A 25,888-nucleotide genomic window follows, 5' to 3' on the forward strand; every position below is an offset into this window, starting at 1 on the left:
AAAAAAGCTTATTTATTGCTCAGAAATAATGAGGTATTAAAGCTTAAGGTAGGCTCAAGGGCAGCACTGTCAGTATAAAACACCATATAAAGAAGGATTCACTTAACCTCTTAGTTTTCCCTTCAGGCTTTTGTAGAACTCTCTGAGTGATGATCCAGGTAATAAACTGATATAACTTTAAAATAACAAGGTTCTTTCTATCCTCATCCTTTAATTATAATGTGATTCAAAGGTCAAATAATCCCAACATTAGGGGAAAAAAAAAATCCTTTCCTGAATTGAGTCACTTTGAAGGCAATGGACAATAAACACAGGAAATAACTCATACTATGACTATGCATAGCATACAGAAAAGGAGGTAGACTGCTGCAGTTTCATATTGCTGCCACAAATTCAAGAATTCAGGAACATTCATACAAGTAAATATAAATGACTGAAACTGACACTTCGTATAATAAAAACTTATTTTATCTGAATCCCAACAAACAAACAAACAAAAAACAAAACAAACAAAAAAAAAAAACGTGAAACAAAATATTCTCTTTATTCATATACAGAAAAAGATAGGGGGATAACAAAGAAGCTCCACACATGTATCATTTAACAATTCTTCTGGTATTTTAATTATGCAACTGCCTGTAGCATTACTGAATTGCATAACAGAAACAACAGATAGGGATCTGAAGAACTTCAAAAAAAAGCCCATGAAAACCTATGAAGTTGCTCATAACAAAATTCTGCAGAGTCATAGGCATATTTTCCTGTTTTCTACGGTTTTGAGAGTTTTGCTTCTAAACCTCAAACAGATTAGGATTTTAGCATTAACACTGCAAGGCAGTACACTTTTTAATTGGTGAAAAAAGTGTGTACACATTCAGATATTGAAACAAGACAGTCAAACTCCAATTACAGTAATTTAAGTTGCAATATTCAACTATATATTCAGAAAAAATCAGAATTTACATACGTGCAAAATGGCAGATTTAAACACATTTCACAAATTTTAGATTTTCTATTTCCTGCCTCATGTACAAATTTTCAAGTTGAAGGCAAAGGTCACAATATGACAGTTTTCCCAAGGACAGAATATTTCAACTGCCTCAGTGATTTCTTGAAATATATAGCTTTTTTTTGTTCATTTGTTTGCTGGGCTGTAGATTTAGACACTACCATTTTTTGGGAAAGTTTTACTCTCAAATACATAAATACGAAATTAAGCCAATTCATGCTACTGAAGCTGTCTGCCAAAACATTTCTATCATACTTACCTGACAGTACCATCAGAGGATGCAGTAAGAAGATGTTTACTGTCCTTTGACCAACAAAGATCATACACTATGTTAAGGTGACCGTAGAATTCTCTCAGGAGCTGTCCAGAAGGAATTTCATACACTAATGAAAGTTTAAATAAAAAAATAAATATTTTGAAAGCATCAACAATCAATTTTACACAAATAAAGCAAAGGTTAATCTAGTCTGAGGCTGAATTTTTGCTAGTACAAGTTAGTTCATTTTCTTTATGTTCTCATTTTCAGAAAACAGTAACAAATAGTTGCTAGGTGTGCATGGACAGCAAGCATATACTTCCATCTAGTGGTTCACAGATGTCACAAATGTCTTAAATCTTCCTAATTCTTCAGATACTGGGCCCACCAGGTTTAAACTATTAGAAGCACACTAGGATAAAATATATTGGTTATAGAAAAATACTGCACAGTTTTAACTTACAAGCGATGGGATAGCCATTCTTTCCTGCACATGCTGCTGCCAGGGTTCTTCCATCATGAGAGAAACGAATACAGAAACAGCCCATATCTCCACCTCGCAGTGAAAACAGGTGTTTGTTTGGAATGCGACAAGCCTAGCTTTTCAGGAAAGAATTGAGATTACAAAGTTATAAATACTGCCTAAACAACACTTGAAAAACTTCCTCAGCTCTTCTCTTGCACAAGTTTTCAAAAGCTACTAACATCTGAAGGGAATTCAAAAGAAAAAAGAAACAACCCACAACCTTATAAACAGAGAGTTCTGTATAACTTCCACCACATTTAGTTTGTATGTTCATTTTTGTTTCTCCAGTACAGAGAACTGGCAAGTCTTTAAAACTCAAGGAAATCTAAATTGAAAATGTCCTTCATTTTAAGATCCACTTAACCATGAGAATCCTTCATACTATACGCTATGGAGTTAGCATCTCAAGTTTCATTAAGCAGACTAGGCAAAACTTTTAGTAATTTAGTAAATACATATGAATAAATTTCTATGCGTTTAAAGTATACAAATATATCTGCTTTTGAAATAACTTAGTATACATTCTTCACATAAGAATAAAGGGAAATGCATCTTGTAGAATCTTATAGAAACTATACATGTGAGGAGGAGGTGTATTTCTGCCTTTTAACCTCTCTCTAAAATAAAACATTACAACATTGAATCCATTTCAGCTCAGAAAAAAATTCTTGAACTTAAAGTTCATGTAGTTAGCGTTCACATAAAAATATTTCATATGAAACTCAGTTCATGATAGAGCATTTTGGAAAAATATCATCTATCTATACTCATGGATACATAAAAGTATATTTTAAGGAATTTATCTTTAAAGGTAAAATTATTTTTATGTATACAAAGATCATAACTTTGAATGATTAATTTTTTTGGAAAAACTCTGGCTTTAGTAAGCTTCAGAGCAACACCTTGCTAACATTACAAAAATGTTTTCAGTGGACACCATATCACTAAACAGATCACTGTTGGAAACAAAAGTTTAGTACAGAATAATGGAGCTGTCAATTGCAAACTAATATTCCTAGGACTTTTCTTTCAATTAATTTTGAATAAGCACTCACAGAATGGCAATTTTTGGAGATGTAATTAACATTAACATGAATACACATTTTAGGGAACCTGCCATTTATAGCAAGAAAATCCACACTGGGAAGCAGACTTACCTATTATTTATCATTATAGTTAGCAAACATTATTTGGAAATAAAGAAAGGATTAGATAGATTGAAGTGCTCTCCATGAAAGGGAGTGTACAGATTTGCTTAAACCTGAGAACTGGTTTCCTAACTTACTTTCAGTACCTGAATAGCCTTTCAGATTCCTAGAGAATTCTGGAGATAAAAACACTTGACTCTTTTGGGAAACACAGTAGGATAGACATTATTGGTTGGAAGTTGTGCCTTCTCTCCTACCTCTGAAAGATCTTTGCATTTTGTGCTATTAGAAAGAACAAAATGTCACAACTAAAGTTTTAATGCATGACTTCCTTATAACAAATCAAATAGATAGAACTATTAACTATTTGTATCAAGAATGGTGTGGTGAGCAGGACTAAGGAAGTCATCCTGCCTGTGTAGTCAGCATTGGTGAGGCCTCACCTTGAGTACTGTGTCCAGTTTTGGGCACCTCAGCACAAGAAAGATATGGAAGTACTGGAGCAGGTCCAGAGAAGGGCAACGAGGCTCGTGAAGGGCTTGGAGAATCAGCCCTACAAGGAGAGGCTAAGGAAGCTGGGGCTGTTTAGTCTGGGGAAAAGGAGGCTGAGGGGAGACCTTATCGTGCTCTTCCAGTACCTGAAAGGTTCTTACAGTGAGAGTGGGGCAGGTCTATTCTCACTAGTGACAAGTGACAGGACGAGGGGAAATGGCCTCAAGTTGCACCAGGGCAAGTTTAGGTTGGATATTAGGAAGAACTTCTTTACAGAAAGGGTGGTTAGGTACTGGAATAGGCTCCCCAGGGAGGTGGTTGAATCGCCATCCCTGGATGTGTTGAAGAGCCGTTTGGATGTGGTACTCAGGGATATGATTTAACAGAGGGTTTTTAGAGACAGGGTACTGGTTAGGATGTGGTTGGACTTGATGATCTTCAAGGTCTTTTCCAACCTGGGTAATTCTATGATTCTATGATTAAGAGGTAGTAAAACTTTAAATTATTTTTTATTTAAAAAGAAAAATACAACACTTCACCTGTCCAGGCAGCCTTGACCACTTTAGCGGCTCTTTTTTTTCCTCTGGAGAACTGACTTCACATGATTTTCTAGTTTCCTCCCCATGGAGCTCACTCAGTGTTGCACTACTTTGTTCCTGCTGAACTGCCACCATAGAACGGAAAGAAGGGGCAACCTTAAGGCAGAAAAATTATTAGGGGAAAAGTTCATAAAATAAACAGTATCATAACAGAAACAATTTAAAAGTACTTTTTACTTCCAGTGTACTTTGAAAAACAAAGAGATTGAAAAGAGTCTCATACATTAGATCCAAATATAAGAAATTCATCTAAAGCAATTCATAATTAAATGACTTACTGTTTCTCTCACTTACAGAATTTACACACTTCACATGACTCCAGTGACTTAAAATAGCATTTTCTCCTAATGAGAAGGATTATCTGTTTTTCAGAAAGTACCCTGAATGTTTCCTGTCAATGACAGAATATACAATGCTGCAAATGGGAAAAAATGCCTATTTTTCCATAGATAGCTACAAAGCACTGAGTTTAGAATACATATCTTAAGATGCAAAGCAGTTTTTATAGCTAGTTATGTACTAGCTATTTTATATTCAATACACAAGCACAGCATTTACACACACACACACACACACACGTACACACACACACACACAGAGCAGCTATTTACAGAGATTTTTCTGTAGGAGCTTAGCATCAGTAAATACATAAAATTTAACTTACATGATCTGGCAGTTTTATGCCTCTTACAGTAACATATAAAGTTGATGGGTAGCGATTTCTAGGACATTTTGCCCACCAGTCATAGACTTCAACAACATCTGAATGGGACCTGGTCTTCGAAGGTGGGTAATACAACTGCAGACGGAGTTTTCCATCCACATTTAGAACTCCATTTGCACCAACAAGCTGTAAAAGTGATTAAAAAGTGTGCAATGTTTTAATGCTATAACGTGATTGAAAACACAGCGATGACAATGAGCTAGCAGAGTCCCAGACTGCAGCAAGTGAGGATAAGCTCATGTACAGCAGCCGTAGATCCAGAAACAATAGAAAAAAAAAAAAAAGCTGCTCATCTTTAGAAGGCCTCATGTAAGCAGGGATCTCCAGCAAGATACTCTTGCTTCCACTGCCAACCCTTAAAAGATATCTGGGATGGGGTGGATTTTGGTTCCACCCCTTCCAGTCACTCAGGTGTGTTGCATACACCTGAGCTGGCCTGGGTTGGCACTGCCTTCCGACCAGATGCTCAATCGCTGGTTCAGGCCATGACTTAGCGTTTCTGCTACAAATGTTAACACAGAACTAATAAAAATCATTCATTATTTCTAATATTATAAACAAACATAGCATAAATTCTTAAGTCCACTTCCCTATGGGAAAGATTACTATCCCTAAAAGTGGTAATGAAATAATTAAATACCTCCATCATGAAATCACAAAGATAAAGCTTGGATGGTAGACTAATTGTTAGAGTTTACTTCACATGCACAACAATGATATCCTGCAGATGGGAAGACCTCTGCGGTCTCTTTTTTTCTTTTTTAATTACCATTTGGTGAAATCACCTAAATCCTTAATGACTCTAAAGCCATAAAGAACCTCTTCCAAATCTGCCTCCTCATCCACACTTGGGTTGTTAGAGTTAGGGTAGCATGGTTAGGTTGCAGATAGACTTGAGGATCTTGAAGGTCTTTTCCAACTTGAGCAATTCTGTGATTCTATGATAACTTTGAATTCTAAAGCACAAGGCATTGGTAAGACTGACTCAGAGCGGAAGATATAGGAAAACAGTAACTTTTCAAACTTCAGGGGAAATTCATGTAAACAGAGTTGGAAAAGTAAATTGCTATTCCTCTCTGACAATGAAGTCATACTGGCAGAACAAGTCAGAAATTAACACGTTTTTCATTCTGTGTACTTACTGCCATTAAGAACCATCATTTACCTAGACACTTTTACACTGATTGACAGATTAAAGGATAACACAGACAGTAATGAAGAACAAATCACAGTCTTATTTATATATATGAGCTTGAAGTGCATCCTTCCTTTTGTTCAGGAGCACAGCTCTAACTGTATCCACACCCAGACAGGGGACTCTTATTCCTGTAGAGTCATCTTGGGATGAGATAAGAATCATTACACCATGACCAGGTAGTCCCTTTGCTTTCCTGTAAGCTTGCAGTCCATTTATCTTCTCCTGTATGTCTCATGTTATGGACTGCTTCATGGCTGTGAAAATTTATCATCCACAGAGGTGGGTGAAAAGAAAAAATCCTGAGGCAGGTTAAAACATATAATAACCTTGTTAGATCTTAAAAGACCAAAATAATATATTTGAGTCCCCTCTAAACTGAATAAAAAGCATGTGACGTGCAGGCTCTATCTCACTGCTGCAGCATCTCAAGCTCTGCAACTAAAAATGGCAGTCATTTTATCATCAGGCTAGGGAGACTTTCTGAAGACTGGTCAATAGAAAATAGTAAATTTTCAGAGACAGTTTCCTTCTATTCTTGATGAGCAAATAACAACAACAAATTATTCCATATATTATACCTTCTCGAAAAAACAGTTTTTCTTTACTGACTTTTCTATGAACTCGACCTAGAGAAGAGAGAATGAAGTGAACAGCCAAGCAAGAAAGGATTTGTTTTTCATCTTCTGGATATTTCCAGGCAATGGAGTATTTTACCGTTTACTGGTAGTTATTTGACATAATAAAATAAAAAAAGTTTTCTAATATTTTCTTCTTCCTTTAAATATTTACAATACCTTTAGAAACGCCCAACAGATTTTTCGGAAACCACAGTCCTGAATTCGTGCATCAGAGTTGACTCTCACTTCATCCATACTTAGAAAATCAAGGATCTGCAAGCATCAATAGGTATATAACTGTACTTTTAGTGAATATGTACTTTATGGAAATAAAAAAAAATACTGCTGAAAATGCACTAGATGTGATTTATCACAGCTTTCAATTTCAGAAAATTACAAAAAAAATGTTTCATCCACGCAAGGATACAATTAGAAGAACCTTTTGCACTTACCTGATGACTATCTATGATCTGTTTTAAAAATGAACTTTTATTTTTTTTAGTTTATTTTTTTCCCTTCTTTCTCAATAAAAAAGGGAAAAAAAAATCATGTATAATTTTCATAAATCCTCCATATAAAGCATATATATTGATAACATTCCTAACAGACAAAACAAGCTGTAAATTAATCTTACTGGAAAAGATCAGTCAAAAAGCTAATTTTCTTTCCTAACTTCATCAGTTCTGCCCATGAGATTCTTCATTTTTCTTATCAGACCAGAATCTTCTCATATACAGCAACTCCTGTAAGTTTATCAAGTATATAGAAAATAACATGATTTTAAGTTTCCAAGTTAAACTTAAAACAGCAGCTGTTCAAACAGCAGGTTTTTGGTGTAGTCATACTCTTGGTCCCACCATCATGATTCCCATGAATAATCTTTACACACAACTGCAGCTACATGTGTGCTAAGTAACCAGAGAATCTTTATTCTAAAGATGTGTTCATTTATGAGTATCACAGGAAGAGACATATAGTGATACTGTATATAGAACATATACTAACTGAGAGCAGTGCTGCGGAGAAAGACTTGAGGGATACGGTGTATGAAAACCTGGACATGAGCCAGCAGTGTGATCTTGCAGCCCAGTAGGGCCATGAAGATGATCAGAGTGTTGGAGAACCTCTCCTATGAAGACAGTCTGAGGGACCTGGGCTTGTTCCAAAGAAGTACTCTACAAAGACCTTACTGTGCCCTGCTTGTTCTTAAAGGGGGCTTATAAAAAGAAAGACAACTTTTAATCTCACAGTGACAGGACAAGGGAAAACATTTTTAAACTAAAAAGAATGGTCAGATTAGATGTTAGACAGAAATTCTTTAAAGAGAGAATGGTGAAGCAGTGGCACAGCTGCTCACAGAAGCTGTGGGTACCCCATCCCTGAAGGCATTCAATGCCAGGTTGGATGGGGCTCTGGGTAACCTGATCTGGTGGGTGACACCCCTGCCCACAGCACAGGGTTTGAAAATCAAACATTCCTTCCAACTCCAGCCATTCCATGATTCAAAGATGTATGTGGAAAAGAAAGCGTTATTATATGTGGTATCATCCCTCCTGATCTGGAGTTATTTAATGAGCCTTTACGTTGAGTTTTGAGTGCATAAGAAAGTTTGGTTCTCCTTACTTCTTACAGATCAGGGCTTTTTAGGCTTATAAATAAGTGGTGTTAATCATCAATACTACTTTTTTATATCTCTGCTTAATGCTGTATATTAAAGCTTCACTAGTAATTCAATATAACTAAAATAAAACATTTGAATAAGCCATATATATATATATATATACATACATACATACACACATACTCTTGAATAAACACAAACTTTACAAAATCATAACAATCAAAACACTGAAATATTTATTCTTACCTCAAAAAACAGAATTACTCGAGGGCTTTCTTCAGTATTTTGAATAAAATAATTAAAGCGCTCATTAAAAATAACTTGTTCCTCCCATTCTGGGACTGTTGATTTAAACTGTCTCAAGTCATACGGCTGTGTCATAATAGGAAGAATGTGGTCAATTTGCTCTTCCTCGTAGTAAGACACTACTTTCCTCTCCCTGTATAAAAAATTTCCAAAAAGTTATAATTGTTATAATGTCTTAGAATCACAAAACTCCAACAAAACAGTAACTTTAATTAACAAAAGCAAGGAAAAATACAAGATAAAATTTGATTTTAGAAAATAAATTAAAAATTTGTTAAATTTATTAAAATTTATTATAAAATTAGAAGCCTTGTAAGCTTCAAATTCAGCATTATTTTCATGTTCCATTTTATAAGTATAAAGAAAATAAATGTATTTATAACAATCACAAACAACAGAAACAGTTTACTAAACAAAAGTCACCTGTGATCCTTCTTGACATATAGCCCACTTTTCTGATCAACAATATGGATTTTAACTACAGGATGAGATACCAGATCGGTTTTAAGTTGATCAGATCGATGGATATAAACTCCCAACACAAGATCATCATCAGAACCAAATTTAGACTGAGTTGAAATTTCTGAAGTCCTCATTTCCTCGTCATTTTCTGCAGTAATTCCTGCGCTATCTTCTAGAAACAGTAACAAACAAACAGAAAAACAAAACTCAAGAGATTACTGTAGCAGTTTAATGAGTATAAAAATATTTCATATTCTATTAACATTCAACAGTAATAGTATTTTGTATGTTCTTTTTGTACTAGGCTAGAATAAAATGGTTTAATGCACACAATATATAAAAATGTATACAAACTACTTCTATTAACAATATTTAAAAGCAGAGGTCTTTCTCTTGATTGACATAAGCTTTTCTCTGCCATAATTACTTAAAATTAATATAGTTCACTAACCTGCTCAGGGCTATGGCCTGTAATTTTATTAAAACCAAAACCAAACCAAACTATATAAGCAGCAACTGATGCTTTTGCTAGTGCATTTTGCCTGAATCTATCAAACACTGGCTGAAGAATATCCCAATTTAGAAGTTACAGTGAGACTGCCATGCTGAATAGTGAGCAAAACATGAATTCATGTGACAACCTTTTCAAAAAAAAAAAACAAAACAAACCCCAAATCACTTCCTATTTTGGACTCTACAGTATTTGAGGAAATTAATCCTCCAACAAGGCCATGTGCTATCTGGAAACGTTTGAACTGAGCAACACGTCAAAGCAGCGACAATACAATATTTATAAAGATGTGATTAAATATACATATTTACGTATATATCAAATTAGCTTCCTTACAGTTGAATGCTAGAATTGGAAGCAAAAAAATTACAACTAGTTAAAGAAACATGCAACTTCAGCTCCAGTCTCAGTCACTGTTATGGTATTACTAGTGGCAAAATATTTAGGTAAGAAACAAATAACAAAGAAGCAAAAACAAAGAGGTTTGGATACAGAAGCACACCGCTCATTTTGCTGGCAGACCTTTTTTGGTTTTCTTTTTAACCTTCTTTACTTTAGGTTTCTGTTTTTCCATACTTTCTTCCAGGTTCTGTCCTTCTGATACAAATTCTCTTTCCAATAAATGATTTTCATTGTTAGCTTCTGCTGGATGATGCTGTAGCTCAGAAAGGGACATTGCACTGCAATGTAATGGATTGTTGTCAGCAATTGCATTCCATGGCATATAGAAAAACTGTATGAAAGATTATGAATCTGTAAGTTTAATATTAATGTCAACAGTGTTCTGAAGCATTTATCTCGTAACAGAATTATTCAGTTAGCTCAGCACTTAACATATAAATACAAAAGCTCCCTGATAGACTATCTTAATGTGAAAAATGTTGCTTAAGATTCATACACAAATGGTCTACTTATCACAATACCTTGTTTCAGCTTCACATACGACTGCGACTTCTTTCTTCTTTTTCTTCTTTTTGCCCACTTCATCACTCAATAAAACTTCATCGCTTTGAACAGCAGAGGTAAATTCAGACATCTGTTCTTTAAGTTTCATTCTTATTTTCTTTTTAATTGCATTTACCTCATTCTCAGCCACATGCAACTGATAGGCTTGAATTAGCTCTTCTTCCTCATCTAATTCAGTTGCATTTCTCACTTCAGTGAAGGAATTTTTAATCTTCCCATCACCTTCTTGATGAGGTACATCTGTTTGTGATTTACTTTTTGTCTTTTTCTTAGGAAAATCATTAATCTTTTTTTCAAAACTCTCCGATCTAGCTTCACATACATCTTCCTCCTCATTAAATTGTTCTTGTAACAACGATTTCTTTTTCTTCTTGTTAGACTTTGTTTGCTTGCTCTCCTCTTCACTAACAACATCGTTATTTATTTTCTCTGAGATTGATGCTACCTCTCTGAGTTTATTTTTTGTGAATCGGGGACTCTCTTCTTCAGGATTGTACGTGTTGTTTATAATTGATTCATCATTCCCACTTTCTTTGGTTAGATCAATATTACTTCTAAAAGTGTCAAGCTATAAATGAAAAAAAAATAAAATATAATTGTATATTAGAAAAAAAATCAAGGATCTAATAGTTTTCATGTTTAAAATTAACAAATGACAAACTGAAAGACAACAAATAATTCACACTGGAAAAAGAATGTGTTTGGACACTTCACAATCAGTATAGCTTGACTGTCTTTTCAAATGACCTGTGTATATCTAGCAAAAAAGAAACAAACAAGTCCATTCTATAAGTATATTCCATAATAATGCTTTACACTATGACAGACTTGAAAACTAGGTGCAGCAAAAAAAATATATATTTTCATCCATTTAAAATTCAAGTTAGAAACAAGCTTCAGGCTTGGCTGTTTGGAGTATTTTTCACTGCAAGTTAGTTGCCAAAGTTGGACACTGAAATTACAATAAACAACACAGCAAGTAACTAAGTCCAGCTCTGTAAGAAGTTCAACAGACTGCTGTTTCCTCACTGGAGCTTCTATAAAGTCACTGGGGATCATCTCCTCTGTATTCTAAAATAAAGTTCTCTAGAGTTTCCATATGAAACACTACTAATTGACTTCAAAACACACACAGAAGAAGCTGCAGAACAATTTAAAAGCCTGCATAAAAACTTTTTCTTTGCCAAAATAAGGCTTTTAAGTGCTACCAAGAACTCCATATATTAAACTTAAACTTACTATCCTAATAAAATACTGATGAATAAAAAGAAAGTGTTTGGAATTTAACACAAGTATCTTTATCAAACACATCAGAAAACTCTAAACGCATTCACATATCTTTTCAGTAGGTATATTTATTTTTAGCTCCCCATGTCTAAAACTAGTTTAAATTATCTCAATACAAAATCATGAAAAAGGCTGTCTTGTACCTTCATCTTTTTCTTGCTTATACCAGTAACATCCTCTTTATTCATAAGTCAATAATTTAAGAGGATGTACATATAGATAACTTGAAATCTCATATAAAGGGAAAGAAAATAAAATTTAAAGTCTTGCATAATCTAAGTAAAATACTACTTTCTAATAGATTATCTACCTCGATATCTAAATCTCTACAGATCTTTATAGCAGAGACATAGCAGAGACCATAAAGATCTGTGATCAGAGACCAGCACCGCTCCATGTCAGATCCAGCTGCTCCAACACAAATTCATCACTGTGAAAGCAATTTTAAAAAAGAAAAAGGCACTGTCCAACAGCAGCTGGGAGACTAGAGTGAGAAACTTGGAGGCAGCAGTGCTGTTTCTCTCATGTTAATGCAGAAGGAGGGCAGGAGGTGCTCTGGGTGGAGAGCAGCAGCTCCCTGCAGCCAAGGAGAGATCCATAGAAGAACAGGCTCTCTCCCTGCAGCCCATGGACACCAAATGGAGCAGATCTGTTCATGCAGCCATGGAGGAGCCCATGGTGCAATGCTGGATGAGGCCTGAAGGAGGCACAGTCCATGGAGAGCCCCAGAGGAGCAGCTCAGGTTAGAGCTGCAGCCTATGGGGAGGGGCCCACAGTGGGGCAGGAGGGCCAGGGAACCCATGCTAGAACACTGCCTGAAGGGTGGGCCCCATAGTATAGTGCTGTGTTGGGGCAGTGCTTGGAGACCCCACACAAGATTGGTTCAGGAAGGTAAGCATCCCATGGGAAGGATCCCACACTGGAGCAGAGACAGAGTAAACAAGAATGAACAGCAGAGAAGGAGCATTATGAGATTATGAGACATCTTCTTAGTTTGCATTTAGTTCTCACTGCTCTAGTCTGTTATCAGTAGGCAATACATTTCAAACTGAGTCCATTTTACTTGTGATAGTAATTTGTGAAAGACCTCCTTGTCCTTATCTCACCCCAAGAGGTCCCTTTTCATTGTTGCTTTCTCCCCTTTGTGTTGAGAAGACAGGCTTCAGGGCTCTTGGCTACTTCACAGTGCTAAATCATAATGCAAAAAGAATTCTTTCAGAAACCAAAATCAAAACCCTATTATCTGACCTGTTTGAGTATTTCTAAAATAACCCTGGTGTGCAAGAGTCATTTCCTAAATGAAACCTGGATTTTACAAAATCCTGCTCCATGTGTTAACTAGAACCGGTTACTTACTATGCCTACAAACAATACCATTTGTCCACAAAAATGCAGTACAGACACTTAATCATATTTATTTTTCAGAAAAAAAAAATATATATATCAACAAAAAAAAACAGAGGAACCTCACAATGAGATAAAAAACAATCACAAACTTCAGCAAATTCCATGAACGTTAAAAAAAATACAGCAAGCAGCACAAAGCTGTTTCAGGACAGCTCTTGAAACACAAGTTCCTCAGACATATAGCCTGTGTTATCTTAACTCAGGCCATGTTTTCTACACTTACAATTACAAAACGCAATTAAAACATCATTTGAATTAGGTGCTGAACAAATAAGAGGACACCACTATAAAGATGATCCATCTGAAAAGCAGAACCACAAGAGATCAGCTAAGAGCAACCATCTATGTATAACACACTTGATTCAAGTTAGAAAAAGCATTTTAATCACAAAATCAGCTCAGAGGACAATCATACCCTTTGGAGTAACTCCAGCATGTATGGACCTGACCACTGCAACTTAAAGCATAGAACAGGCCTGCTTGTGCAGCTGATGTGACAGAAGACCATTCATGGCAAGTATGTGGCACAAAGACAAACATCACTGTTGAATTTCACATTACTTAAAGACATCTGAAGCTCCGTACAGTTGTTATATGAAGTGAGCAAAACCGGAAGAGGACCAGGCAAATCTGACCGTATCCTTCTCTTGCTTTCTCACAAACATTTATTTCTCATAAATAAATGAAAGGCATTTGCTGAAGAAATTCCTAACAAAATGCAGCATGGAAAATATCAGTGTGAGCTCTTAAATCTTTGACAGACTTCAAGGAAATATTCAGAACTGTGTCAGTGTGAGGTTTCAATATATCTTGTTCTCAACTTGTTTTTGGTTCAGTGTTTTGATTGGTTTAAACTCACAGTTCCACCCACATTAATACTAAAAATGCTACTTTACTGGTGTGTTATTGCTTTTGTTTCAGTTCATCATGATTGTTTAGCTAATTTCAAAACAGGAGCGTTTTTACACCAGAAACACTTGAATTGAAAACCAACTTAAAAAGCAAAGAAATCATTAGATTTTTATGTGAGTAATATATAGTTGCATGTGAATATACAATAATGTGCTCAAAGAAACATCATCCTTAAAAATTACAATTTAAAAACAAAAACATGTTCCATAGAAGCACAGAATGGCTTGGGTTGGAGGAGACCTTAAAGATCACCTACTCCCTTCAGCATCAGAACACTTATATAGTTATGTTTGTGCTACGAAAAATCCCTGTACTATTGCATTAGCAGATCTTTGAATATCACTTTTGAAGAAGCCTTCTTTTAGAAGATGCTGATAACCTTGCAATGAGTTTTTGGTTGTGACTGGTGGCTTAAGTAATTTAAAAACCAGTAATGCACTGAGCGTCACTCTAGAATGAACCTTCATCCACTGTGTGTATTTCCTTTTCTTTACCATAGGGATTGATCTACAGAACAGCAAAACAGCTTGGTGATCTTCACTTGATAACCCTTACAACAAGGCCACAGTTACACATGCCTCTGATTGCATCAGGGACTAAGTAAGCAATGGAGAGCACTGTTCAAAATGTAAATATGGTTGAGATACTCAAAAGGATGTTTTGACAGTTTCTTAAGCTGTTACTAGCTGCATTTAACAGTGGTGATGTTTGCATACTATGTTTCAAAACCTGTAGTATGTAACACCTTAGCACCTACACTTGCAGCTCACATGTGTCTCCCTTCTTTGCTACTGAAATAAACCTAAAAACAGAATACTCTTGTAGTTACACATGCAGCAAAGCAAAAATCTTTTTTATATTTTAAACATCACACTGATTCTCTATATAGACTACCTAATATATGCTCCAAGGCTCACAAAATAGAATCATAGAATCCCAAGGTTGGAAAGGACCTACAAGATCATCTAGTCCAACCATTCTCCTATTATCATTGCTACTAAAAGCCACTAAGCCATATCTCATAGCTCCTCATCCAGACGCCTCTTGAACACTGCCAGGGACAGCGAGTCCATGGGCAGGCCATTCCAGTGCCTGACCACTCTGAGAGAAAACGTTTTTCCTTATGCCTAATCTGTACCTCCTTTGGTACAATTGTGGACACTTCCTTGGGTCCTGTTTGTTGCCTGGAAGAAGAAGCCAAAGTCCTCCTCATCACAACCTCCCTTCAGGAAGTTGCAGAGTGCAATGAGGTCTCCCCTGAGCCTCCAAATATATACGTATATATGCATATCCATAAATACTAGCTTCAGATGATCAAAAGACAAAGCTGTATTTCTGTACGACAATATTGGGTGGTTTTATGTATAAGTACATTTAGTAGTTACATAATCAGTAATAAATATATGTAAAGATCTGAGATAATATAGAATAGCATTCAGTTGTCTTTAACAAGTTACAAAAGAATTGACTTTCACTTCCAACATCTGAAATGGATGCAACTGCAAGAAAGAAGATGGACAGCATAAAACCTAACACAGAGAAAATAAAAACCAAACCAAAATAAAAGAACACACACAAAAATAAACTTGTCTTTTAAGCAAAGATCTTTCCTTGGAAAATCTAATCACCAATAGTTGGAATTATATAGGACTCAAAAACTATGTTTCTGTTCAGGAAAAATGTTATGATACGAACTCAAAGGAATCTTTCAGGTTCTTTTAATGAGAGGCAAACCAGAAACAAAAGTCATCTAACCATGCAGTCACGTTGATAGAAGCATTCCTAATCTGCAAGTCATGAGTTAAGGCACAATCCTTAAAATGGGTGTACTGCGTAAGTACACATGCGATGACACAGGTAAAGAAGTATAGTTCAGCACATGCAGAAATATGTTGATTATAGAGATCAAAATGAAAAAGCATGTCAAGTGTTGTTTAATATTGTTTGTAAATTCCTATATCAGTAACTTTAGGGAATGAAATTGATGAAGATCTAAGTTTTTATAAGTTCTCAATTCACAGATCTATTACACCCCTGTATTACTCAAAACCAAACACTGTTATGGCTACAATCCCACATTATTCTATCATTCAAATTCCTACTGAAGTCAGTTGCAAATTTGAAAATTGCAAGAATTTTAAAAAACATAATGACAAAAAAGTACCGACTGACTTTAAATGAGTGTATATCACTCATTCTTTTCCAAAATTACGTACCAAATGATTTGACAGGCCACTAAGGTAAAAGGGTCAACTTCTGGTACATAAACAATAAATGAAACCCACGTTAAACCAAAAGACACGTAAGCATTTTGTTCTGCACATTTCCTTTCTGAGGTACATTTTCCTGGTCTTTTTCCATTAAGAAAGGCAGCTAAAGAAAATGTGGATGCATTCAGACTTACCACAATATTCTCCTGAGAGGGGAACTTCTTTTTACTTGCTTTCTTTTCATCTGTTACGTCAGCATGACGTCTGAAGATTTCCTCAAAGCGAACTTTGGTTTTTGCCTTTGCCTCACTTTCAACTGAAAAATGTAAATTAGACTGTGATTCAAAAACAACTTCTCCCATAAAAGTGCTTTAACACAACAGAAGGCAGTAATTATTTTTACCAGGGAAAAATTTACCAAGAAATGTGCTTAGCATTTAGTTAAGAATTTCCACTGACAGTGTGAACTGCAAGAAGATCACTTGGCAACATGGTACAAACACACACAGCACAGCTACTCATTGGTGAAACCAGTACTGTTTTTAATCTGTTTCCTAAAGAAAGCAGATTTTTAAACAGTACACACATCAGGAACAGCAAAAGACCTTGAGCTACCCAAAGCATAGCACAGATGATTGCCCTCATCATTTCTGATCAGTAGTACCCTGATAAAAGAGATTAACATACTGTCCCCCAGAAAAAGGAGCAGCTCTGGGTTCTTACTGAGCCTGAAACAAATCTGCAAGAGGCAGAATCACCTATGGATCTGAAAACAGCTAAAGTTGAGAGCCCCTGGATTTATCTAAACCGTAATATTGTTATCAGCAGCATTTCAACGCTTGAAGTAGCAGGTGTTCTAGACCTGCCACCCTATGCCTAGCTAATGATTAATTTGTAACTAAATTATTACAAATGCAATCCAGCACACCACCAGAAAAGCCTACTGAATCCTCAGCTAGAGCATATTTACCATTATAATTAACATATTTAAAGAAGCAGATACATTAAAAAATAAAAAAATAAAAAATAATTTTTAAAAAGCTGTATCTTGAAAACCAGGCACAACCATGGGCTCAAAACAAAAGCAATGCAGCTTGAAAAATTCATCAACAGAAGAAGCTCCCATCACGTAGTTCTATCTATTAAAATATGCATTAGAAATCAAACACAAATACTCTTACCTGTCGGCATTTTCAGTCCTCAGTTAAAGGCGGCTCAACACAACGGCTGCTTCTTCCTCGGCATTCATCATTGTCTTCAAAGTAATTAACAACTTTAATTAACATAACTGGGCCATAGACTTTATTAAAGCTACAAATTGAATGTGTGTTCATTAATATCAAGTATGACTACAGGTCTTTCAGTCAGTTTAGAAATAAGTATCTCTCTAAATTATGACAAGCCATTTACACTGAAACTTCCCTAATCAGATTCCTATCTGATAGCATCTTAAAGAAATCCCATGTTAGCCAATTGATAAACTACATTGAAAAAGATCCACAGCTGTTAGCAAATCTAACTTTAGTGCAGTTCTCTAAATATTTATGTTGACCTAAAGCATTTGTGTTTTGTATGAAGTAGACACGCAATTACATGAAACTTTTCTGCAAAGAAAAAAAATGTTACACCCTTCTGGTTGTGGAGAAAAGCTTTAATCTGAAATACAAACAAAGCTGGAAGGCAAATAAAAATATTACATGGATTTATCTCTTCATCAAGAAAAATGAGAATGTCACTGTAGGGGAATTGTTAGGTCAGGACTTAAACTGGTAATGGAGCACCTGATGAAGGGGTTGGCTGGCCCAGGGAGCACAGGCAAATTGTTTGCACCTCTACTCTCTACCTGACCAGAAGGGTTGGACACAGTGTTGAGCTGCCCTGGGCCCATGTAAGGGCCAGCCAGTGTAGGAAGGATATCTTTTATGCCTAGGCTTTTTCCTAAGGAAAAATGCTGCACAACCAGAGAGCACCTTCACTAGTAAGGTGAGTTCAGCTCTTCTAAGATTATTGGTCTACCTGTGAATACTTTCCTTAGTATTGTCAAGAATGTGTCAGAAGCAGAATGGTTGTATAATACAAAAAGCCATTTTGCAAACCGTGGAACTAATGAAACCTTCCTTCCTATGACCTATGAATGTATTGTGTTTCCCTTGGCCTTCTATGCAACACACTATCATCACTATCACTACCTACCTTTCCAATAGCTCCTCAGGCAAGAGCTCCAAGTTCTTCCTACATAACAGCCTGTGTTAGACACCACTCATGCACTGACAGGACCCAAAATACACCAGTCCTAGTAAATTAAGATGTACTAGTAAACTTTACTAAGCTCTACTGACTTAATTCTCCCCAGTACAGCTTCAACCCTAGCACTTCAACCCAGCTTCATCTAGCACTGACAATACTTGTATATAGATTAGGAATTGGGGTGGATAATGGGCCCGAGCATCTTCACTATGGTAGGTCTCAGGTTCCTCCTGTCTCTTTCAGTGTTACTTGCTTCTTCCTTAACCCCCACTGGCACAAGCTTTCAGTTACTTATGGTAGCCTGGCCTGTTAACTGACAAAACCAAACCAAATTAAGAAACAAACAAAAAAATAGGCAAAGTGTATGGGTTGGTTTGAGGTTAAATAAATGCTGCATAGTCAGTTGGCAGATGTTATTAGTTTTGTGTACTCAGCATCCAACAATGTAAGAACATCTGAAATGCCCAAGAATGGCCAGAGTGACTTTACAGGAAATGATCTATTCTGGAATATGCTTCATCCTTTCACCCGCCAGGGCACAAATATATTTCCTTACTAAAAATGTTCCTACTTGTAGAGCAAAGCTTCAACAGTTCAACAGCACAATTAAACAGTGCCTGTTTAAAGTAACTCAAATGCCTTATTCTAACAGGGAATGAAAACAGAAAACGCTACTGAAAGTACATCTGCCTTTGAAATTTATACTATTATTACAAAATGACCATTTTAAAAGCACAGTTCATCATCAACTTGGAAACACTCATAATTTGCAGGAGTAGAAAACAATACGATAATAAAACTTAGCATACTACCACTTGAATCATTCACTGCAAGTGACAAGAATGTCTACGATCCTCTTATGATTAGTTCACTGATTTCAACCACCTCTCCAAAAATGTAATGATAAAATCGAATGAAATGATGAAGAACAAAAAATGCAAGATGACATAGAGCAAAGTAGTGCAGTAAGTGAAGTACAAACCTACTTCAAGTACGGGTATATTTTATAGCCAAAGGACAAGTGAGTCATACAACAACAAAAACCTACAGGTAAATTAATTTTGCAGACAGTTTTCCTCATAATGGAACAAATACCTTTCCCAAGGCCAGGCTCATCTTACATGACCAGTAGTCTCTGTGAAATGCATAGGTTTGCCAAATTGACCACAGACTGCATCATTTTCCATTTACCTCTGAGCATTACGAAATATCATCTCAGTAAAACTGAGATTAAATCCTATAGTGGCAGTGCTTCTCTTTCACGCACATTTCTAGTTTAGAATTACATGATGTCTGATGTGCTTAAAGCAGCTATGAGACTGGTGTAAATATAGATCATTAATCAACAGGGATAAGAACTGTTTATATAACATCACCTTAAAATAGTAGAGATTTAACCTTACATTAGAGATCAACAACCACAAGCCCCAAATCCGAATCACAGAACGGCCTGGGGTTGAAGGAACCCCAAGGATTATGAATCCCCAACCCCCTTCCACAGGCATGGCCACAAACCTCCACATTTAATAGTAGACCAGGCTGCCCAGGGCCCCATCCAACCAGGCCTTGAACACCTCCAGGGATGGGGCACCCGCAACCTCTCTGGGCAGCCTGTGCCAGCGCCTCGCCACTCTCATAGCGACGCCCTGACTATCCAACCTAAAATAAACTCACTGAGATTAATCTGGTAAAATATAGTGTTGCCTGACTGGACTTAATCTTTCCCATGTTAATTAACGTAAAGCAATCCAGGAACGACAAAAAAAACTTATTTATTATGTTATATTATACTTATTATTGGGAACAGGAGCATATTTCAGCCATCAGGAATAATCGGGAAAAATAAATCATTAAATCTTCCAAGAACCAATGGAGACCTTTCAGAAAAATCAATAGTCTTGATCTTCTCTAATATTTCACCTGTACTTCTAAATCTGATTCTCCATCAATTTCTGTTCTTTTCACGTTTGCAGTACAGTGAATCACTATATTCTTCATTTACAGTGTGGGTATTCCCAAAGCAAAGCATGCCACACCACCCTGGAAAAATGCTTTTATTAATAAATGAATGACAAACTAAAAGCAAGCTATAACAAATCAGAATTTGTATAAATTGTGCTATAGAATGGGAATTCAAAAATCTTCCAGCAGCTCTTTGTTCACAACTCATCCTTTACATGAGATCAGTCATCTCATAGTAGGAGATCTTGGATTTTACCAGTAGGTTTCTCATTCAGGTGTCTCTAGGGACCACCATCTCTAGACACACGTAAAAGCTTTAATGCAGAACTATACAGTAAAATAATACTGAGTCGAATCTGTTTATTTTTACTAACAATAAATGTGAGTTCACAAAGCAGGGGTGTTATTCTTAGTTAAGAAAGCTGACAGTGAACTTGATTAATACCATGCAAATATCTATGAACTTGCCTGTAAAAACGGCTTATGAGAAGTGCACAGATGTGCCTGCAAATGCTTTGTGCTCACTCTACTCTGAGGGGATATTTTAACAAGTTGATCACAGAACCACAGAATGGTTGGGTTGGAAGGGACCTCAAAGCCCACCCAGCTCCAACTTAGACCGCCCAGGGCCCATCCCTGGCCTTGAGAATCTCCAGGGATGGGAGGACAGCAAAATGCCCTCTGACTTTCTGGCAGTAGCATACCAAAAAGCCTCAGAGGAACTCTTTATTTTTTTAGTTTTCACTACATCTGGGGCCTTTCCGTGACCGAGAAGGCTAAAAAAAACACCAGCTGCTGTCTTGATGGCAAAACTGTGGATATCAGCTCTCGCTGAGGAAGCGCAGATTTCTATCACTGCTTACTTCAAGCCTCTGCCTTACTAATCAGAGTTATGAAGGCTAGTTCCCATCAGCAGACTACAGCCAGCGTTTCCAGAGTGCTGTTTCGCTTTGCACGGAGCTGTGGGAGCAGCAAGAGGGACACAAGCGACAAATACACAACGAAGCTAACCGAGGGGCTGAACCTAAGGCTTCTCAGCCTGCGGGAGACTGAAATACCATCGATGGGTCCCCCCCGCACCCGCAGGCCCACCCGGCCGGTCCACGCCGAGCACCTCCCGCGCGCACCAACGGCTGCGTCACAGCGCGCTCCGCATCCACCGCCGACCACCGACCGCTAAAGGGGGCTGGGGGCGGATCCCAGTCTGCCCTCCTCCGGACCCCAGCCGTCCACTGCCTGCCGCTACCCCGCTTGCCCGCCCGCCCGCGGCGCAACGACATCACTCACATCGGGCCCGTCCGCTTCGGTGGCAGCGCAGAGGCAGCACCGTCTCCCCCCGTCAGTGGACTCTCCCTCACCCAACGCTCCCCCCCCGCAGCGCCGCGCAGGTGGTTTGGCCGAAAACAATCCCCGCTGCCAGGGAAACCGTGCGTCTTGCGCATGCGCGTCAATGGGACAGCGCTGGGTAGAACTTGCTCGTGGCTCTTCCTGCTGGCAAGGAGCGGAAGTGCTGTGGCGCTGTGGAGGCGGCCGGCTGCGTCGTGAGGGTAGGCGGTCTGGAGGGTGTTTGTGGGGCGGTGCTTTGCATCACATCGATCGCGTTTGGAATAGACATGTAGAACTTGATGTCAAATAGAATTAGTTAGAATTACTCCTGAATTGGGAACGATTTCTATAGAGATCACTCTCGGGTTTACACGTGTTATCTTTGTTTTCCTCAGCCTTTACGTTCTCACACAGTACTTCTTAATGTGGTCATCACTAATCGCAGAGAATTAGAATGTGTGTGGGAATATATGCACAACTTTTCCAGACTATGATGCTTAGGGTTGTCATCCATTATAGTGTGCTACAATTCTTCTAAAAGTAAATCTGGTGTCAGACATACAATATTCATTCCAAGTTAGCATGGATTGAAAAGCAATCACCTTCGCTCCCAAAGTCTGCAGAGTCGTATATCAACTTGAGCTGGTAGAGGTAGCTGATTTAAGCACTGTTCTTTCAGATTTACAAGTTTTGTGCGGGTTTAGGAGTCCACTGTGAGTCAGTGAGTAGTCAAGGGTCCTAAAAGCCTTCCGTGTGCTACAATGAACTTTAATCTTAGAGATTGCCGGTAACGTTTCATATTTATCTGGTATAACATTGCATAAGCACTGTCCTCCCCTGTAAATCAGCCTACATATTGTGCACATACACAGATGTTCTAGTACAGTTGGCAGACTGTTCTCTTCACTGTACTGAAGCTTCTAGGTTACGATTAAGATTCATCTAATAGTTGAGACAGAAAAAAAACATAGAATATATTGCTGGATTGGCAAACCAACAGAGGAAATTGAGACAAACTGAAATGAGCAGTGATTAAAGTGATTAGTCCTTTATGGTGATCGCTGAAGAGTGCTGTCACTCTTGAAATTACGCTTCCTGTTAAGATTAGTATTGGGATTAAATGAGAATCGCCTGATTCTCACAGGTAAGAATTGGTGCCCACTATATAAAATCACTTTCAGGATGTACAGGGTTGTAATTCATAGGTATTGGGACTGTTGTCAGGTGGATGTTACAGCAAGGATGAAAAATGTCCTACTTTTTAAGGCTGTTGAAAGTCAGGTTTGTACAAGGCCTTGGGGCTTGGATGAAAGCTGGGCCTGGCATTGGGAGTGACATATGAGAGTTAGGATGCTCACTTATACACTTATTCAACAGCGCTCATTTTTACTCATTGACATTGAAGCCAGCTTTGATATTGTCAAAGATTTGGCACAGATCAGCAGCAATAATGAGTTACAGGGCCTTCTAAATAAAGCAGGCATCAGACTTCGACATGTTTTTCTATTACTAGTACAAACCTGTGTACAGTTTCCAGGAATACTTCTTTCATAAAAATGTCTTGAAGTGTTCTGTAGCTATTACACTTATAAAGTACTCTATGTATTTCTGAAGCCTGAGTTCTATAAACAAATATTTGTTACGACAGTTTTCCATGTTGGAGGGGAATTACAATGTGTAACAAAGTCAGTGTCACAAATATCCTTTTTTTTTCCCATTTCCTGATAGTAAAATGTATTTGGAAAAGATGTAGACTTCACTTGTTATTGCAAAAGCAATGGAAGTCAGGGGCAGAGTCTAAGAGGTCCAGCTGGGAACTTTGTCAGCCCAGAAAATCATGGGATGCATTTTGTCTGTACTTGGATGACCTCTGAGTGACCAAAGAAAAGCATGCGTATTCCAAATGCAATGCATCCTACCCAAAAACATACACAAGTACACGAATCCTATTCTGCTGTATGGAGAAAAACAAGACTCCTGAGAAAGAAAAGTTACATGGGTGCATGGAACTTTATTCTAAAATGAATTGAAAAGTTTGTTCACTGTATTCACCTTTCAAGTGAAGTAGCTTTTGTGTTGAAAGTTTCCCATTACTTAAGTATGAGAAGTAGAAAGGGACATGCACGATGATGATGTATTATAGTCCACATTAGGAAGGTTTGCAGATATGGTGTGCATTTGAAAATATTGCAGGCATTTTGAAATGATGAAGAATGGATTGTAGGTCTTGTCAGTACCTAAATGACAACAGAAAGGTAGAATCTGTCCCATGCAGGGGACAACCTCTAGGTGTCACTTGAAGTCATGAAATAGAAACAGGATTTGAGATTGGGCGATTTACACAGGTCTAAATATACCGCAGGGTTCTAGCAGAAGTTATTTGTGAATTATGTTCTCTTCATAGGCAAATATAATTTTGGCTTCTGTTATTGGGTGTTCTGAGCAAAGAATCTTTTTCACAGAAATTGAAGCTTGTGTAGTTAATGTGACAACTCACAGAAGAAATGCAGTGATACTGGTTAGGAAAAGAAATGCCACAAAAAATGTCTAAGATCAATTACCAGCTCCTTTAGTAAGCTTAGAAATGAGTCATGCAAGATACTTCATATCCTGAGATCAGTGTATCTACCATGCCAAATTTTAGGACTTTGAAAGCAAATCGTGTGGCCTAACTATTCTGGAATTCCTAAATAGTTGGATAGTGTAACTATAAATGTCAGTACATGCTCATTTGGCAGTGTAGATTTCTATTGGCTTTTCTCAGAGCTTCGGTTCCTTGAGATGAAAAGGTTTCCTTGTTAGTTCAGACCTTGACACACCACTTGAAGTTAGTATCTGTAGTTCAGGGGAATACACAAGCACACAATATACTCAGCCTTTTTCCAGTAAAGACTTTTTGCATGTGTTTCTGAATATCCTTTACCCTTATTGACTTTTTTGAGCTGCAGTTATCATTCTAAATTTAAGTAGAAAATGGATTATTTTCTGCTTTTATCACTTTATTGTGGGTGACAATTCCCTCAAAGCTAAAATTTCTGAAATGGAGAAGACTTATTTCACAGTTTGCTGCAGCTTTTACTTGTAGGCTGATAACAGAAAGTCAATGCATTAAAATTGAAAGAAACATCTAAATGCTAAATCTCATTTGTCTATGTGCAGATGCTTTGAGTTTAGGAATCTTTTATGAAACTCCAGTCTTAGCAGTGGAGAGAGTTGGAGCAAGTTTGAAACTAAAAAGTAGCACACTCCTAGAAGCTGGTGTTAATGGGCGATATTAGATTCCTTATTTTTGAATGAGTAATTCTGTTCTTCGTTTTAACTAGGCTGAAGTTAATAGGAGGCTCCCATCAACACTCCCTCTTATCTCAGGTTGTGTACTGATGTGTTCAGTTAGCCATTCTTGGTAATGTGTTTTATTTTTAGAACATGAGGAAGCATGAGATAAGCTTGTTTTGTTTAACTGTCAGAAAATAAGGATGCAGAAGCCATAGATTCAAATTGCCTTTTCAAACAGAGAAGTCATCACCGTCATTGGGTCTGTTTAGCCTTGAGAAAAGAAGGCTGAGAGGGGACTTGATCCAGGTTTATAAATACCTGAAATGTGGAAGCCATAGTGGCGAGACTGCAAAAGAATAATGGCAAGCCCTCTTTTACTTCAGGAAGTAGAAGACTCATATATATTTGGGGACAGGACAAGGGGCAATGGGCTGAAACTTCAGCATAGGAAGTTCTGCACGAATGTGCACAAGAACTTCTTTACAGTGAGGGTGACGGAGCACTGGAACAGGCTGCCCAGGGAGGTGGTGGAGTCTCCTTCTCTGGAGATATTCAAGACCCGCCTGGACGCCTACCTGTGTGATGTGGTGTAGGGAGCCTGCTTTGGCAGGGGGGTTGGACTCGATGATCTCTAGAGGTCCCTTCCAACCCCTACAATTCTGTGATTCTGTGATCTGGATCTGATAGTGATTTCAGTGGGGTTAAGGTTTCTCCAGCACGATCTCCTGAAATATAGCTAAATCTCTACTGTTTTGTTGGTTTTTTTTTTCTTGTTGTTTTTGTTTTGTTTTGTTTTGTTTTTTTTTCATGTCTTCTGAACAATAAC

The 25,888-nt window shown here is 37.4% G+C and overlaps 1 protein-coding gene across 3 annotated transcripts in view; it reads right to left on the reverse strand.

Moving 5' to 3' along the window:
- AHI1 (Abelson helper integration site 1) overlaps positions 1–21,886 on the reverse strand; it is an 87,551-nt gene extending 65,665 nt beyond the window's left edge. For 2 of the 3 annotated variants that reach the window (XR_011903060.1, XM_072331692.1), the window contains exons 1-12: positions 21,748–21,886; positions 17,433–17,506; positions 16,446–16,567; positions 10,393–11,003; positions 9,992–10,149; positions 8,920–9,130; positions 8,437–8,629; positions 6,747–6,842; positions 4,695–4,880; positions 3,971–4,126; positions 1,729–1,861; positions 1,269–1,392 (exon numbers count right to left, since the gene is read on the reverse strand). Coding sequence is in view for 2 of the 3 variants with exons in the window: in XM_072331692.1 (XP_072187793.1) it covers positions 1,269–1,392; positions 1,729–1,861; positions 3,971–4,126; positions 4,695–4,880; positions 6,747–6,842; positions 8,437–8,629; positions 8,920–9,130; positions 9,992–10,149; positions 10,393–11,003; positions 16,446–16,567; positions 17,433–17,442 (2,000 nt within the window). In the remaining variant the exon portion in view is untranslated. Of the gene's footprint in view, positions 1–1,268; positions 1,393–1,728; positions 1,862–3,970; positions 4,127–4,694; positions 4,881–6,746; positions 6,843–8,436; positions 8,630–8,919; positions 9,131–9,991; positions 10,150–10,392; positions 11,004–16,445; positions 16,568–17,432; positions 17,507–21,587; positions 21,664–21,747 lie in introns of those variants that run through there. The other variant, XM_072331693.1, reaches the window with a different exon arrangement.
- Between the last annotated feature and the right edge of the window lie 4,002 nt (positions 21,887–25,888).

Source organism: Excalfactoria chinensis, chromosome 3 (assembly GCF_039878825.1).
Source record: "Excalfactoria chinensis isolate bCotChi1 chromosome 3, bCotChi1.hap2, whole genome shotgun sequence".
Classification (NCBI taxonomy): domain Eukaryota; kingdom Metazoa; phylum Chordata; class Aves; order Galliformes; family Phasianidae; genus Excalfactoria; species Excalfactoria chinensis.